This window comes from Sceloporus occidentalis, unplaced genomic scaffold (genome assembly GCF_023333645.1).
Source record: "Sceloporus occidentalis isolate IW3139 unplaced genomic scaffold, rSceOcc1.0.p SCAF_5, whole genome shotgun sequence".
NCBI classification, from domain to species: Eukaryota; Metazoa; Chordata; class Lepidosauria; order Squamata; family Phrynosomatidae; genus Sceloporus; species Sceloporus occidentalis.
This window is the reverse complement of record NW_028316985.1, coordinates 68,824,104-68,842,230: the sequence shown is the minus strand read 5'-3', so window position 1 is coordinate 68,842,230 and position 18,127 is coordinate 68,824,104. Positions and strand designations below refer to the sequence as shown.

General features: G+C 40.4%; 1 protein-coding gene across 3 annotated transcripts in view; it reads left to right on the top strand.

Moving 5' to 3' along the window:
* The first annotated feature begins 7,723 nt into the window (after positions 1 to 7,723).
* The window catches only part of LOC149312288 (ankyrin repeat, SAM and basic leucine zipper domain-containing protein 1-like), a 45,029-nt gene continuing 34,625 nt past the window's right edge, over positions 7,724 to 18,127 (top strand). Inside the window, exon 1 of one of the 3 annotated variants that reach the window (XM_089524344.1) lies at positions 7,724 to 7,778. In XM_089524344.1, coding sequence (XP_089380470.1) covers positions 7,755 to 7,778 — 24 coding nt within the window. In that variant the 5' untranslated portion in view covers positions 7,724 to 7,754. Of the gene's footprint in view, positions 7,779 to 17,544; positions 17,736 to 18,127 lie in introns of those variants that run through there. The other 2 variants (XM_089524342.1, XM_089524341.1) reach the window with 2 other exon arrangements.

Here is an 18,127-nt window from a genome sequence, read left to right as displayed (position 1 = left end):
TGCCATTTGTCCCTCCCCTCCAGAATGATGTGATTCCAATCTGTCATTACCACTTGTTGAACACTCTTCGGAATATATTATTTTCAAAAGAACCTCATTAAAATTACTGTCTGGAAAAACCTCACTTTATCACAACAGGAATCAATCACATTGTGACAGGAACCAGTTTGAAATGGGAATGACAGTCATTTAAACCGATCGGCAATTCACTCTATTTCATAGTGGGAACAAACCCATAGATTCTAAAGAAGACCAATATTGTTTATTTGTCACTTGGTGGAATAAATTGACAATATTTCTAAATAATTTTTAATTCTCTTTTAGGGCCAAAATAAAAGTAGGAAGAGATGAAGCCCTGAGGATCTCACTCTAGCTGGCTTGTAAGGTTGATGTTTCTAAAGACAGTTTTCTTTAACTTCTTCCATCTCATATTGTCATTTAGTAATCCTAGAACAATAGCATTATTGAGGCTGGAAGGGCAAAAATCCAAGAGTGATATCTCTTTTGACTTAACAAAAGGCACATGCAGGCTGTCCCACAGAGCTGAGCAACAAAGACTATCAAGTATTAAGAAAGAGTGTTTAATTATTTGCAGTCTGCCTTAAAAGATCTTAAGGAATACGATTTCTTCTAAGGTGAATACATAGATTGTCATCTCTGTTCTGAAAGTAGACTGCAAACAGTCATATAATATCGTTATTGTATACCTTCAGACCATTGTATGAATACAGTTCAACCTGCTTGTTTTCTTAGGGCAGTTGTCTTACCACGTGTCATTCGATGTTTTAAAACCTTTTTTTGAGATTTTTTAAATTTAGCATAAAGGTTTGGATTTTTTGAAAGAGTAGTTCCTCTGTTTGAAGAACAAAAGCAGCCCCCCATTACCCAAGCAAACTCAGAAGTTGATTGTAACAGTAATTCCAGAACCAATGTGAAAAATTGCAAAATTGTAGATACCACAGAAACCATAAGTTTGTATCACAGAATTCAAATACATGTTCATCTTGATCAGTATCAGCAAAGGGATCTTGTAACATCCTTGAGACTGAAAGAAAAAAAGTTTTGTAGACTGAGTCTATGCACATTTATGCAACCAACTTCTTTCTTTCTCTCAGGGGCTGAGCAGATGTTCCAGGAAAACACTGCCACACATTGTTGCTACTGAAAAGACTCCCATTGCCATCTCTGACATGGAAACGGGGCACCTGGCTACACTCACATGGCCAGGAGCTCTGTTTCCATGTCAGATGTGACAACAAGGGTTTTTACAGTAGCGGCAACAGGAGAGTATGGTAACGGGAGTGTAGGGCCATCTACTCTACCAGGGTTAGCTGTGGAGTTTCCAGGAAACTCAGTGGGAAACCAGGGGTCAATTTGACCTGCATGAAGCCCTGTTTACCCCAGGATCAAGCTAGATCTACTGGATTCACATCCAAAGAGGATAATACAAGGCCGAGGCAAACATAGGCCTTCTGGTCCATGTGGACAAACCCTAATTAGTCTCACAAGTGATACAAGATACCTTTGCATTTGGATCACAGAATACCCCAAGCCAAAGAAGAGAGCTTGGAAAAGTTCCTATTTGGACTACAACTCTCAGACTCTTTCAGCTTGGTCAGGCTAGGATTTGCTGGGAATTTTTCTGAGTTTGGAGAACCTAATTTTGACTACAATAACAAAAATACCCTAACCTTAGCAAGCTGAAGGATTCTGAGAGTTGTAGCCCCAGAAAACCTTCTCCAAACTCTGGGAAATGTATTGTAAAAAGAAGCTTCAGAATAAAGCGATACAGGTGTTTCAGCTAAACAAGAGAAGCTACAGTAAAGTCTTTGGCCTAGGAGAAAATTATTTCCTCCACTGACCATGGCATGTGCCAGGGTAAAGTAGCAACACACATTGGTTACCTCTATGAGGGAAACTGATGGAGAAAGAATTGTATCTGAACAGCACAACAAGTAAACTTTAAATCATTGCCCTTAGTAGGAGGAGAGGATGAAGAGCCCTGCTTGGTGTGCTGATGCATTTTCAGGTGTGAAAGCAAAATGTCTTGGGTCTGCATTGCTTTTCAAAACATGTCAATGTTTGTTTGTTTGTTTGCCTGTCAGATATATTGTTGTTGTTAACTGCTATCAAGCTGATTTCAACTTACAGAGATTCTATGAATGAGAGACCTCCACATCACCCTACCATCAATAGCCTTGCTTAGGTCTTGCAGATTTTTTTCTGAAATTCCCATATTCATGGTGGCTAAGTATGCTCAAGTTCAATAAAGCAAATACAGTAAAAGCATTAAAACAGATTGAAAGCACAATTGATAATGCATCCATTAAATTAAAAGCTCCTTTCATAGCAGCCTGGCCTATTTGTCAAAGCCTTACCTAAATAAAAAGTTTATGTAAACTTTTGTAACATTTCTTACCTATTGGCAGAAGGATAGCAGAAGGGACCTGCCTAGCTCTTCTCTCAAGGGAGTTGCAACAACAAGGGACTCATCAACAACAGCCTGATTTATATGCCATGTCTGGGTGCATCATTGCACAGTACTATTCCTTTACAATTATTTGTAGGCTGTCTTTTTGTGGAACCCTCACATAGCAGTGTACAAGTGAATTAAGCATATAAGTAAAATCTTGTTTTCCCTCTTCGTTTTCCCTACCTGAATGATATCAGGCATCATTCCAAGGGTACAACCCCCCAATAAGATCATTAGATGGGCAATGAGAGGTAAAGCAGTGTCATTTATATATTAATGGCACCCCGACTTTGTTGTTATGTGCCTTCAAACTGTCTCTGAATTATGGAGGCATAAACTTCCAAATATTCTTTCTTAGAATTTATGTAGTTGAGAAAGGAGGCAAGATGGAACCATTTAATACCCTGCAGCTTCAGCATTACCCTCTGAGATCGTTTGTTCAGAAAGAATGAGCAACATAACACTATGCCCAACCCAGATAAAACACCCCAGAATATTATCATGGCTGATGGTATTGAAAGCTTCAGAGAAGTTCAAGAAAATCAAAAGGGCTTGTAGTAACCACAAGCATAGTTCTGGCCATGCACACTGACTTCTGTTAGTAAAGCAAAAGCAGCTGTAATTCCAAGGTAACTAAAAAAAAAAGAGATAAGTACTGGCATGTATTAACAAAAAACTGAATGTGAAGCAAAGTGTACAACTAGCTAAAGTGTAACAATGATTTCTTACTTTGAAAAATACTAGTGAAATTGCTTGAAGACACACAACAAGAAGTAGCATAGAAAGTGTCTTACATAAGTAATTATCAATCTTTGGTCCTCCAGAAATTTTGGACTTCAGTTCCCAGAAGGCCTCACTATTGGCCAAGCTCCCTGACACTTCTGTGAGTCCAAGTCCAAAATACCAGGATGACCAAAGTTTGAGAACATTGTCTTATAGTAAAGCCCTAGGCAGTTTTAAACCACCACAGTTTCCTCTGGCTTTTGACTGTCGACATTGGATTTCAGATCCAATGTGGCTCAAATCTGTACCACTATATGAAGATGACACATACCAACTACCAGCAAGGTATTATATGGGGGAAATATCACTCTTTAGATTTGGTTTTAATGTTACATCTTCCTGTGGCTGTGTATTGTAGTGCTGGATAGCAGCTCCATTACAGAACTGCAAGCAATTCCTTACAAGTAATGGGACTAGATGAGATAAATGACTCAGATATTTTTGTTATGTATTACTTCTGGTGGTTCGCTCTGTGGCAGTATAGCAGTTTGAAGACTTGAAGGATGGAAAGGCCAGACATTATTTTCAGCTAGGGCTTGGAAATGTTACATAAACTCACTGGCAGTTTTACCTGGCTCATAAACTAAAAGTAAACATTACTGAGATTTTGTTTTCAGATACTGCTTTCATACAGTGTAATTCATTTCTACTTCTCAAAGTTGAGATTAATGGTGTAATGATTAGGAGTCTAATCTACACTATCTGCACAGTTAAATAAGTTTTATACCACACTAACTGCCATGATTCTGTTAGGCAGACTCCTAGCTAGTGAGATACTTAGAATTTGGCAGAGAGCTGTAGTGCTGTAAGTGTGAAAGTACCTCACTAAAGTAGAAGCCCCAGGATTCCACAAGATGAAGCCATGTCAGTTAAAGTGTTGTCAAGCTGCAGTTGCTTATAACAGTGTTGATACAGTCTAATGGAGAATTTAATCCACTCTCAAGTCAGGTGTGAAAGCATGTCAGTATAAAGCCACTTGTACCCTCAAGGTGAATTCCTGCTTTGGGCCTAACTAGTACAGGAGGTTGTTATTGTTATTGCTGTTGTAGTTTTTCTTTTTTAAAAAAATTTACATCTTCCTTTGCAAATGCTAAAGGAACAATGTGAACAGTTTCTGCCCACTGACATGTTCCAAATTAGCTGTTACTATGCAGGGGTGAGAAAATGTACTGCAGGTCTCACTGTGAACAGTACAATGAAAACTGATCCAGTTGGATATCAGAAGACATAAAAAGCAAATAAAATCCTAACTATGAAGAATAAGAGAATAATTATGATGAACATAACCAAGAATTTACCACATTCAGTAAACACCCTCTCCCCGGTTTCCACAACAGAAATCTCAGAGTCAGAGCTGACATTTTTGAAATAAAGATTCATTTATGTCCCCTATGTAAGGTTTTCTTGGCAAGATTTCTTCAGATTTGGTTTCCCATTGTCTTCCTCTAAGGCTGAGATAGGGTCACCCAGTGACCTGACTGAATGAGACTCAGACCCTACTCAGACCCTACTCCTTGTCCAACACTACCTTGTAGTTCCTATTGTTCTCATATCAACTACAAATAAACAAAATGTTGAAATACACATTTAAACAATAAAAGGAAACCAGGGGCTAAAATCCAGTGTTAATCTCAACTAAAACAGATGTATTTAAATCAATAGGGCATACAGAAGTGATGACAACCAACGCTGATTCACTTCAATAATTCTCCATATTGTAAGAAAGTCAGGATACCAATACAATACTGTAAATACAGTAATCATTGTGTCTAACTGTTCAGAAATAGTGTTGGCTTTTACAATGAAACCATTTACAAATTCTCCCAAAAGAATAAAAAATCCAAACTTTTTAAAAAAATTACATTGGATTACATCTTTACATTAAAGGTTACATATAAAAGCATTTAAACACCCTACAAAGAAACAAAAATCTCTATCCTTTTGAAAAAACATATATCAAATTATATATTTCCAGTTCACTAAACTGGATTCAACAAAGCATCTCTTCCATTTTCAAGCAGCCACTACAAATCTAACAACTATATCTGTCACAGATTTATCAAGATAGGGAACAGCTATATAATTTTAGATTGACAATAAATATAGATATATTTAAGCTTCACAATAGCTATATTATTTTAGGTTGATCACAATTATAAGATATAACCCTTTACAGATTCAAACTATTTTTCCTCTTAGCTCAGAATGCAAAGAACATGATAATAAATAGTGACATTAATCCACTACTACCTGGACAACATAAATATTACGGTACTGGTATTTTGCAATAACGTCCTACTAAATATTGCTAAAGCATAGTTTGAAATTACTGTACCAGAAATGCGTTTCTACATTGTTTAACTGACAACTCATGTATATAATTCTTAAACTTCTTCTCCAGCCTTCTTTTCTTTCATGCTCTTCTCTCTCCAACTGGATATTAATTCAATTAATACCAACCTCAACTGGAAATTGCTTTATCCCTTCACCCCATAGTCAGCTTTCTTCTTTCTTCCTGGACCTTTTTTCTTGCTTGCTGGATGTTCATTTAACCTTTTCCCCCCTCCTTGCCTTTATCAGGCACCAACACTCCCAGTCTCCAGCTGCATTCACACTGCTGAAATAATCCAGTTCATCCACTTAAACTGCAATGGCTCAATGCTATGGAATTCTGGGATCTGTAGTTTTTGTGAGATATTTAGCCTTTGCTTTCAAAGAGCCACAACAAACTACAGTTCTCAGGATTCCATGACACTGAGCCATGGCAATTCAAGTGGTGTCAAACTGGATTATTTCTTCATTGTGGATGCAGCCTTAGGCCTTATACAGACTGTCCTGAAAGGCTGGTCTGTGGGTGGAGTGGGGTGCAGCGCCCTGATGACGCATGCCATGACTGCGCCCCCAGGGTGCCATGATTCCGTATACCGCTCCAGATGGCGCATGGAATCATGACATGCCTCCGGCGCTGCATCCAGATGACACAGCACCGAAGGGGCGCCATACAGCTGATCCAAAGGCCAGATCAGAGGTGCGGCATGAGGTTTCTGTGGTCCAAACCAGCCAGGAAAGGGGCAGCATTCTTCCGCCCCTTATGGACGGTCTGTAGAGCCCCTCAGTCTTTTTCTCTGAGTTGCCATTTTCTGGTCCCACAAATCCAGGCAGCCATATTTCCATATTATGTACATTATTTGCTCTTTATGCAACTTATGTGGTGGGACATGAAAGAATTGATGAGCATGTGTGCACACATCACTCATTTCCCCTCACTCTTTTCCTATCTAGTCTTTTCAAAGCTGCTTCATGGACAGAAACAGACCACTGATGTTATTAGATACATTGCATGTAATGCAGGTGTACAGAATGTACAGTCCAATTTTTGTGTACCCCCAAGAACCTTTTTCTTTAACACTTTCCCCCCCATACATTTAAGAACTCCTGGGCATCCAGATATTGAAGAGGGGATTCCACTAAATTTGGGATCCTGTTTGAAGCACCTTAAAGTACCCAACTAGGTCTGTTCTCGGTGTCGTAAGCATCATGTTTATTTGCATCCTATTTCATGGTAAAACTATAATCAAAACAATTTGCAGTAATACCAGAAAAAAGTTTGGTAATGTAACAGCATTTCTAGACAATTCAATAATTATAGCTCATTATTTAAATACTAACAAAATATAGTAATACAATAAAGATATCGTAGCAATAATTACACACAATTATCTAATTTACAAAAGGAAAAAATGGATCAGGAACAAAAATATATTTTAGCCAAAGCTAAATTTTCCCTTATCCCAAGAAGCTCCCCACATGGTCTGTAAGCAGCAGTAGCAGCTTTTGTAACTGGAGCCAGTTAGGATTCTGCCTTCTCAGTGTCAAATAGAAACTGCTAGAGATATTAGTGGTGCCTAGTTTTGCAGGATCTACAGTTATATGTTTTTCAGGCACTCTCTACTGCTGAAGCCTTCATAACTTGAATCAGTCAAGATACTGCCCTGCCAAATCTAAGGTAGGATATAGGGACCTCTCTTTTCCATCTTTAATAAACACCATATTTCCTAAATGCAGGCAGCCAGGTGAAAACTTGGAAAAGTTATTTGTTTTGGACCACATCTCTATGAATTCTGCAACAGCATAGCCAATTTGCTTGCTGTGGTGTTTTTGGGAGTTTCAGTCCCAAAAGTCCAGAACCAGTACAGGGTACTGGTTTGAATGTTGGACTAAGACTATGGGAAACCAGTATTTGAATTCCCACATAGGTCCAAAACACACTGCAGAAATAATCCAGTTTGAGACCGCTTTAACTGCCCTGGCTCAGTGCTAGGGAATCCTGAGAATTATAGTTTATTGTGGCACCAGAGCTCTCTCACAGGGAAGGATAAATGTATCACAAAACTACAGTTCCCAGAATTCCCAAGCAATTAAAGCAGTCTCAAACTGGAATATTTCTGTAGTGTGTTTTGGACCTCAGTGAAACCCATTATGTGGCCTTGCTTAAGTCATGTCCTCTCAGCCTGAGAAGGAGGTAATAGCAATCCCCTCTGAACAAATCTTGGCAAGAAAATCCCATTACTATAGGTTCACTTTAGGGTTGCTATAAGCTGGAAACCACCTGGAGGAACACAACAACAAATTCAAAAAGTAGTATTTCGGTGCCCAGACACACATAATACTTGGAATCAATAACAGGTAACAGGCAAGAATGGATTGTAATATCCGAAGACCTATGCTGTTCTAGGAGTGGAGAGGCCAGAAATGGAGATACAAGATTTAAGTAGCCCGGTGATAGCCCCACTCAAAATCAACTGATGTTTGAATGAAACTTCTTGTAAGACCTTTCTTACATGGAATGAGTCTGGTACCGATAGTTTAAAATGTATTTAAATCAATTCATCATTTAAAAAAAAAATAACCCTGAGCTCCAGAACCACAGAATTCTCTTAGTACTTATGCCAAATTTCAGGTGTCAAGATTTCAAGGTCTTGAGGCTATGGCAGAGAAAGACTGACATGACACACTCTTTTTCTCATTCAGTAAGAGGACAGGATCCAAAAAAGGAAGTGGTGCTAGACACCACATTACAAACTTTTGATGTTCTTTTTTGTTGCCTGTTTTATTGAACCATTTCCTGTATTGCTATGTATTTTATATGTATTATCTTATTATTTCTTAGATTGTACGTCATAGGCAGGTTTACTCTTTTATATTTACTGTCTTTATGTACAGCGCTGTGCAAATCTACAGCGCTATTAAATAAAGAAGAAGAAGAATATGATGGTTAATGGAATTAACCAAGGAATTCCAGAAGATTAGCATGTGCTTTACAGACTATAGCAAAGCCTTTGACTGCATATCATGAAAGACTATGGAATGCCCTGAAAGAAATGGGAGTGCCAACACATCTGACAGTTTGGATGCAGAATCTGTACTTAAGACAAAAGGTTACTGTTAGAACAGAACATGGAGAAACCACATAGTTCCCAACTAGCAAAGGGGTCAGGCAAGGTTGCATCTTTTCACCATATCTGTTCGACTTATTATGTAGAAAATAACATATGAAGAGTAGGCTTGGACACTGAAAAAGGATGAGTGAAGACAATAGGAAGGAATAGCAACAATCTAAGATATGCAGACACCATATTAGAATCATAGAATCATAGAATCATAGATCTGGAAGAGACCAGAAAGTATCACAGACTTGGAACAATTACTAGGGAAGATTAAGAAAGAAAATGCAAAGGCAGGCTTACTGCTGAATATAAAGAAAACAAAATAATGACCATGGAGGATCTACACAAATTCAACTTATACAATGAGGAAATCAAATAGTAAAGAGTTCCTTGGATCAAACATCTTTCAGAATGGAGTTACATCCAAGAAATCAGGAGAAGGCTAGGAATGGTGAGGGCAGCTATGAACGAACTAGAAAAGATCCTAAAGACTAAAAATACACAACTGAGCAAGAAAGTTAGAACTGTACAAGCCACTGTATTCCCTGTCAGCATGTACTCATGTAAGAGCTGGACAGTGAAGAAAGCCAATAGGAGGAAAAAAGTGTTGACAATATATGGACAGCCAAAAAGACAAACAAATGGATCCTAGAACAGATCAAGCCTCAAATCTCCATACAAGCCAAGATGATTAAGTTGAGTCTGCCATACTTTGGCCACATGAGAAGGTAGAGGGATGTAGGAAGAGAGGAAGATTTCATGCTAGAAGGATAGACTCTGTTACAAATATCTCCTGCTACTGCCACTTGGTCTGCTCAACAACTCTGTGAAATAGACCATTTGTGGCTGAGTTTTTGAACATAGATTTCTCAAAGTCCAATCCAACGCTCTAACCACCAACCCCAGTGGAAACTTTTTTATACGTTATTACTGCTATAGAAAGGAAGGCCCAGAACAGACTGCCACTTTGTGGCGGCCTGGGGCTGAATTAGGGTTCGGGAGAACGGAGCAACTGCCTGCTCCCAAACCCTAGCACATGGCGGCAGCGCTGTCATGGCTTCCCATCCACATGGGGGCTGTCATGATAATGCAAACATGGTGCAGCATCGGCACGTCACAGTGCCACACTTGCATCTCTGGCGCGCCACAGCGTGCCAATTGCGCACTCATGGAGTCCGCTACGAGAACCAAAAAGAACCCACTTTTAGCAAGTTCTTTTTGGTGCGGAGGGACGCTGCACGGTTTGTCCCTCAGCAGCAAAAACAAGCACCTCCAGCCCACCCTTTTGGGATGGTTTGTCGAGCTCTGAAAATACATAGCATGGCAGCAAATGAATGCATGTGGGAAATTTTGTTAGTGGGGCTAAAATGCTACTTAGGACCCAGAGACAATAAGCCTTGGCTCCGGTTCACTAAATCCATACCTTCATCTGGTGACAGTAAGAGCGGGGAGAAACAGGAAAAAAGACAAGAGAGGCAAAGGAATTGAGGAATATCCTAAAATATGGTATTGCTGGATAAATCAATGAACAGCAGCACTCCTCCAGTGCAAGACTTTGATTCCTATTCTTACTATTTATTTTGCGGGTGGTGACTAGGGTAAAATGGTTTTATAGATTCCACCATAACCTCAGTAAGATTACCTTTGCTTTATTTACAAATGCATGTTTCCTGTGTCTACCTATATATTTTTCCAGAACAGTAATCACACATCCTTTCGTGATTTGTATAAATGACAAGCCTTCAAACATTTCCTCTCTCTTCTAGATTGGATTGTTAGATTCATTTTAATTGATTTTTTTTTTAATTTATCACATTGTTGGCAGACTATAGAGCTACTGAACCTCATTCAGGAAAATAAAGGGGCATTTGCCAAGGCAGTTAAGGAAAGTCTAATAGTCTATAGTAGTCAGAATCAACATCTATATCAGACCTGAACATCCATGGAAGATGGGGGGGGGGACTCATTAGCCCCCTAGGACAGCTTGTGGGGGGGGGGGAATGCTCCTGAACACCTCTGGGAGTATGGTGGCATTTTCATCATGTTTTGGGTTTCAAAAGGACTGTCCTCTGTGAAAATTACCCTGGCCCCCAACAAAATTAGATAGAAGTGCACCCCACATATTGGGGATCAGGGGACCTGAAAAAGTGGTGGGAATACCCCCTATACCCCTAGAGTGCATTTGGGGGCATTCTGGAACACACAAAATTTAATTGTTGTTTCATTTCTTTCTAGGGGTTGATCATGTTTTTATAATTGGGGGGAGGGTTGAAGGTTTGGGTGTTTTTTAATTGTACTTTTAAATTGTATGTTATTTTATTTGCTGTAATCCGCTTTGATTCCTTTAAGAAAAAGCAGAATATAAATACATACTATTGTTATTATTATTAATAATATTTTTTTGGGAAAGCACTTTACTCACTCCTGAGCCATAGAAAGTAACATGTAATTCTCACTTAAAAGGAATCCTTAATATTATATCAGATCTGGAAATAGTTATGATGAATTATTTGTTTGTCTCAAGTAATGCATAATTAATCTCATAAGTAGCATTTTCTTGGGGTATGGTCTGGCACGGTAAAACATCTTTCAAAGCATCCCTACACTATAATGTCTGTGAATATGTTACTATTAATTCCATAGTCAGGCCATTGATTCATTAACAATCACTTACTTTTGTTTTATTAACTGCATTGCAAATCTGTAGTTGTAAAGTGGGTTTAAAAATGTTTCAATCACTTTGGAAATTTGGAGAACAACAATTTAAGGTTTTAGCACCACCTGTTGTAAGCCTTTGGAAAAATTGAGATCTGGTTAAATGGGGGGAAACCACAACTCAGTGACAGAAAGCATGGTTTTGATGTATTAGCTTCCATGTTCAAACCTGACATGTATCAGAACTGAAGATGCTGAAGAAACACATGCACTCCGACTATGCTATCTGAGTCAACGTAAGGCAGTTTCCTATTTTCGCTTACAGTCATAATCAACCAAAGCACAGAAACAAAAAAGACAACTGAGTGATGTGTTGCTTGGATTTCTTCATCATTTAAAATGACAGATGATTTAAGGGCTCCTCAAGACTGTCAATAGTTTCAGCAAGGATCAGGGTATCTGGTGTCCCTCAAGGCGCCATTCTGTCCCCCATGCTATTTAACATTTACATGAAGCTGCTGGGAGAGATCATCCGGAGTCATGGAGCACGGTGTTATCAGTATGCTGATGACACCCAGATCTATGTCTCTATGTCTCCGACTGATACAGTGACTAAGGATGGCATCTCCCCTCTGGATGCCTGCCTGGGGTCAGTAATGGGCTGGATGAGGGAAAACAAACTCAGGCTGAATCCAGCAAAAACGGAGGTACTCGTGATAGGCACCCCAAGTCCAGGGATGGAGATTTGTCACTCAGTCCTGGATGGGGTCACACTTACCCCTAAGGACAAAGTTCACAGTTTGGGAGTACTCCTGGACTTGTCTCTACAGTTATCATCTCAAGTGGATGCGACAGCCAGGAGTGCTTAAGCTGATATGCAGATGCGTCCCTACCTGGACCAAAAGGACCTTGAAATGGTGGTACACGCACTGGTAATCTCTCACTTAGACTTCTGTAATGTGTTCTAAATGGGGCTACCTTTGTACCAGGTTCAGAAGCTTCAATTAATTCAAAATGCAGCAGCCAGATTGATCACTGGAACTTCCAGGTCAGATCATATAACACCTGTCCTAAAATCCTTACACTGGCTGCCAATTAGCTTCCGGGCGTAATACAAAGTGTTGGTTGTTACCTTTCAAGCCCTACATGGCTTGGGCCCGAGTTACTTGAGGGAATGCCTCTCCCTACACAATCTGCGCCACACCCTCAGGACAACAGGGAAGAATCTAGGGCGGGATACAGACCGCCATATAGTACGTCTTCTATACGTACTAGGGTTAGGAAGGGGCGGTGCTTCCGCACCCCCCTAACCCTAGTACGTATAGAATACGTACAACATGGCGGCGCCCCTTCCACATGGGGGCTGCTATGTTTACGTATCGGACGCTGAGCGTCCGTACGTGTCGCGGCGCCTATGACGTCGCGAGTCCGCGCCAGGCGCCTCGCGACGTCATAAAGGCGCCGCAAAAAGAAGCTCCGAAATGGAGCTTCTTTTTTGCTCCGCACGGGAGCCGCGCGGTTTGGCTGCTGCGGCTCCCTCGCGGAGCAAATGGCGCCGGCGGGAGACCGCCGCAAAGCGGCGGTCTGTATCCCACCTATTAGACTATCCAAAAGTCAGACTAACAGTTACTTCCAAAAGAGCATATACAGCTATGGTCCCCAGGTTGTGGAACAATCTGCACTAAAGACGGATCTCTTTCGGTGGGCATACCCACCTGACCTTCTATATAGAACTTTAGGAAACCCCATTTCTGGTCATAACAGCATAACTGCCTGCTGCCCTGCAATTACTGTAATTGAAATTTTTATACTTTGTGATGTTTTTATGATATATATTTTAGAAATGATTGCCTGTATGGAGATTTTTGGTTGTAACCCCACTTCGATCCATTGGGAGAAGTGGGAAAATACAAATAAACTTATTATTATTATTATTATTATTATTATTATTATTATTATTCTGTTTTGTAATAGTGGATGCTTCCACTCCTGCATCCTGTTGTGCTGGTTATACCAGTCTTTTGGTCCTTGTGTATAGCTTGTTGTAGCAGATGTTAGCACTACCCAACTGGCACACTACTCTTTTCTCACACTTCAGGTGTGGATAATAACATCCCAAATCCACAGAACAGTGATACCTTTATTGGAACAACCAAAATGCACAAAATCCATGATATAAACTTTCAAAACTCCATTGGTTTCTTCCTGAGGCAAAGGGAAAATTATACAGGAGAAAGAAAAAAAAATGATGATGTTAGAGTCACAACCTTAAATTTTGTAAAGATGTTGGTGCTGTTGGGTGGCGTGAAGCATGGGGTTCAGGAAATAAAATTTAAACTCCATTAGCAACACAAAAGACGCCTGCTTTGAGATTCAGGTTTCCTTTGTCCTTTGCAAAGCTACCTCCCTCTTATTAGACAGAGAACACTGAATTTTTCAAGAAGCTTTCTTTTTGGTCAGGCTTCACCTGGAATACTGTGTCCATTTCTGGGAACAACAACTCAAAAATGATGTTGACAAGCTGGAGCGTGTCCAGAGGAGGGTGAACAAAATGGTGAAGGATCTGGAAACCATGCCCTATGAGGAGAGATGTAGGGAGCTGGGTATGTTTAGTCTGGAGAAGAGAAAGTTAAGAGGTGATATGACAGCCCTGTTTAAATGTTTGAAGGGATATCATATTGAGGCTGGAACAAGCTTGTTTTCTGCTGCTTCAGAGCAATGGATGCAAGCTACAGGAAAAGAGATTCTACTTTGACATTTGGAAAAACTTCCTGATGGTTAGAGCTGTTTGACAGTGGAACACACTTCCTTGGAGTGTAGTGGAGTCCCCTTCCTGGGAGGTTTTAAAACAGAGGTTGGATGACCATCTGTCTGGGGTGCTTTGATTGTGTGTTCCTGCATGGCAGGGGGTTGGACTGGATGGCCCTTGTGGTCTTTTCCAGCTCTATGATTCCAAGCCCCTGCTGTCACATTTGGAAAACTTTTAGGTGCTGTTTAAAACACACCAAATGCAGTCCCAAATGAAGAAAGTTTTACCTTTCCTGGAGGCAGAAACCTCAAAGAGTTCAGTTCCAGTTGCTGCTGTGGTTTCCCTTCATTCCTCCTATTAATGAACTCATCACCTTTCCATCCTATATTCCCTCCCCAGTATCCATGTTCCCAATCTTGCACATTGTTTCAATGTACTATTTATTTATTTAGTTTCCAGACATAGTGCTAGACATAAGGGTATGTCACTTTAGCACTATAATTCCAAACATGAGGTGGGAAAGAAATCCTAACTCATGGAAGCGATCCAGGTTTCTCTTTCCACACATTATTTCTATTTCCTGTTTGTATCTTTTAAAAATCGTACTGTATAGCCTTAATTTTATAAGGCATTATATGTCTAAAAAGAAGGAGAGAAGAACAAAGAAAGCCCATTTGAAATGTTATTAGTGGCCAAAAATACAGCTAGAGGAACTGAGACAATGGATACTTCTAGTGCAATATTCACCCCGACCTGTACCTGAAACTTCCATGACAGGAGAAAAACACCTCCTACAATAAGTATAAAACATTGAGGCTAATGTTGGAATTTCAGGGAAGAGAGAGAGAGACAGAACAGAATAGAACAGGGAGATTATTATATTTAAAAAAACAACAACACAGTAATTATAACTCCTGCCAAATCTTAAGCCTTTTGGCTAGTCTTAAGTTGCATTATCAAGGTGCAATCAAAGACCGGGCTTGAAAAATCACTTTTGTAATTAATTACAGTTGCAGTGCCTCCAGTAGTTAACAACCATTGTTTTCACATATTTTAACGTAATTTTTCATTATTCACTCCTTTGACACTGCTGTTATTATTCTATCATGATTCTATTCATAAGCACCAAGATTGGTTCAGGGATGGGGCTTTGATCCTTAATATATTTTGGAGCAAGATGAAGTACTGTAAAGGTCTGTCAAGGAAGATGAAAGAACCTGTCCGCTTCCCCTTCTAAACCCCAACTTTCAGTTGCAGCTGTACCCTCCTAAAGAAAGCAGGAAGAGTGGGCACAGGGGACCACCAGACTCTGTTTATGTTATGCGTGGTGTGCATCCAGTGACAAAAACAGCACTAGCCTTTCCTCTGCACCCCTCTGCTCTCCAGCAACGAGTTAATAGCCATGTCAGGAGGAATGGCTGTGGCTGAAAGTTGGTCTTTGGAAAGTGAGGGAGGGCATGTGCCTTTATGTGGCTTGGCCAAGCTTTATGGTACCTCATCCTGCACCAAGATCAGCTAAGACTGCATTTGCACTGCAAAAATAATGCAGTTTGACACCGCTTTAACTGCCTTGGCTCAGTGCTATAGATTTTGGACATCTGTAGTTTTGTGAGATATTTAGCCTTCTCTGTGAGAGAGCTCTGGTGCCACAATAAACTACCAATTCCATAGCACTGAGCCATGACAAAGTGGTTTCAAACGGCATTGTTTTTGCAGTGGAGATACAGCCTAAGGCTTAACTGAAGGATTAACTATCCCAGATTCAGTCTGGCAACCCTTATTATCCAAAAGTAATTATATACGTAGTTGCTGTTAGTTTTTAAAAAATCTGTCAAAAAAAATTCTACATAAATGTTCATGCAGAATTGGAGTTAAGTCTATTGACAGATAAATTGTTAGGGAAACTTATGCTCTGCTTGGGCCTGGGGCATATGCACACTAGAAATAAAGCAGTTTGACACCATTTTAACTACCATGGGAAATCCTGGGATTTGTGGTGAAGCACCAGAGTTCTTTGATAGACCAGGTTGAATACCTCACCAATCTACAAATCCCAGGAGTCCACAGGATGGAGCCATGGCAGTTAAAGTGTTCTCAACTGTTTTATTTCTGCAGTGTGGATACCTCCTTAGAGAGTGAGCCACAGAACACTACAGGCTGATGTTTCTCTTAGGTTCAAGGGAATGTCTTAAAGCAAGGGCTGCATCTGTGCTGCAGAAATAATGCAGTTTGACACCACTTTAACTGCCATGGCTCTATGCTATGGAGTGCTGGGATTTGTAATTTTGTGGGACAGCCTACTCTCTGTCATAGAGCTCTAGAGCCACAACTAGAAATCCCAGGATTCCACAGGGTGCAGCCATGGCAGTTAAAGCAGTGTCAAACTGCATTAATTCTGCAGTGTAGCTGCAGCCCACATCTCAACAGGGGGGGTCAATGGCATTTATTCTTCAAGAGCAAGCGTGGCCATGGTCTCCACCTGCCATGGTCTTTGAAAAGTGAGGAAGGGCATTTATTTTTTTATTAAATTAAATCCAGTTTAGTGAGACATTTAGCCTTCTCTGTCAGAGGTTGGCTAAACACAAAAACAAGCTACAAATCCCAGGATTCCATAGAATGAAGCCACCACTGCAGTGAAGTTAAGAATCTTTACTCCACCTTGGATGCATCCACACTGCAGAAATAATCTAGATTGGCACCACTTTAACTGCCATGGCTCAATATGATGGAATTCTGGGATTTGTAGTTTTTATATTGGGGTGTTTTATATATATATATATATAGAGTGTGTGTGTGTGTGTGTGTGTGTGTGGTAGGTTTTTGAGGTGTGTTATATCGGTGTGATATATATATATATATATATATATATATATATATATAGTGTGTGTGTGTGGTAGTTTTCATTTAGGGTGTGTTATACAGGGTGTGATATATATATATATATATATTGTTGTGTGTGTCATATGTATATTGTGATATATATATATATATATACACACACACACACACAGAGACACACATATACACATATATAGAGGTTGTGTGACATATGCTGATATAACACTTTTTTAACACTTTTATTGCAAACTTTTTAAAAATATTTATTTATTTTTAATATGTGAGCCGCCTTGGGGTCCCTTTCTGGGAGAAAGGCAGCCTAAAAAATAAAATAAAACATAGTTTAGTGAGACATTTTAGCCTTCTCTGCCAAAGAGGTTGGCTAAATACACACAAAAACAAACAAACTACAAATCCCATGATCCCATAGGACGAAGCCGCCAAGGGCAGTTTAAAGTGACGTCAAACTCTCTAAAATGGCGGCTAGACGGAGAAACGTCCCCGCGCGAAGATGCCGCGCGCATGCGCCGTCGACCCAAAACAGGGAGCTTTACTAGCAGAGCTAGTTTGTGGGGGTGTGCGCCTGCGCACTAGAGCGTCCGGCGCGTGCAGGGGAAGAGGCGCGTGGCTTGCGGAGGTGCCCCTCCCCCAGTCAACTGAAATACACAGAGAGAGAGAGAGAGAGAGAGAGAGGATGACTCGAGGCGCTTTCTTTGGCGGGAGCAGCGAGAGCGAGGACGAGGACGATGGCTGGGACATTGGGTTGGTCGCTTCGTCTGACAGACAGGAGGTCAGAGAGAGAGAGAGAGAAGGGGGCGGGGCTTGGCAGGTGGGGACCCCGGGACCCCTTTTAATGCCTGGTTTCCAACCTTTGCTCCTCCATTCGCTTTGGACTTCAACTCCCAGGAGCCCCAGCCAGCTTGGCCAACAGCCAGGAATCATGGGAACTGTAGTCCGAACCCTCTGGAGGACCAAAGCTTGGGAACTACTGCATCATTTTATATTACATATAGCAGTAGCAAGTACATTTATATACCGCTTATCAGTGCACATAAGCCCTCCCCAAGAGGTTTAAATGGTATAAGATAAGCATATATATATATATGTAATTGCTATAATTTATAATGAAAAGTCAGGGCTCACTAGAAAAGGCAGTGATGCTTAGCAAAGTAGGAAAAGAGG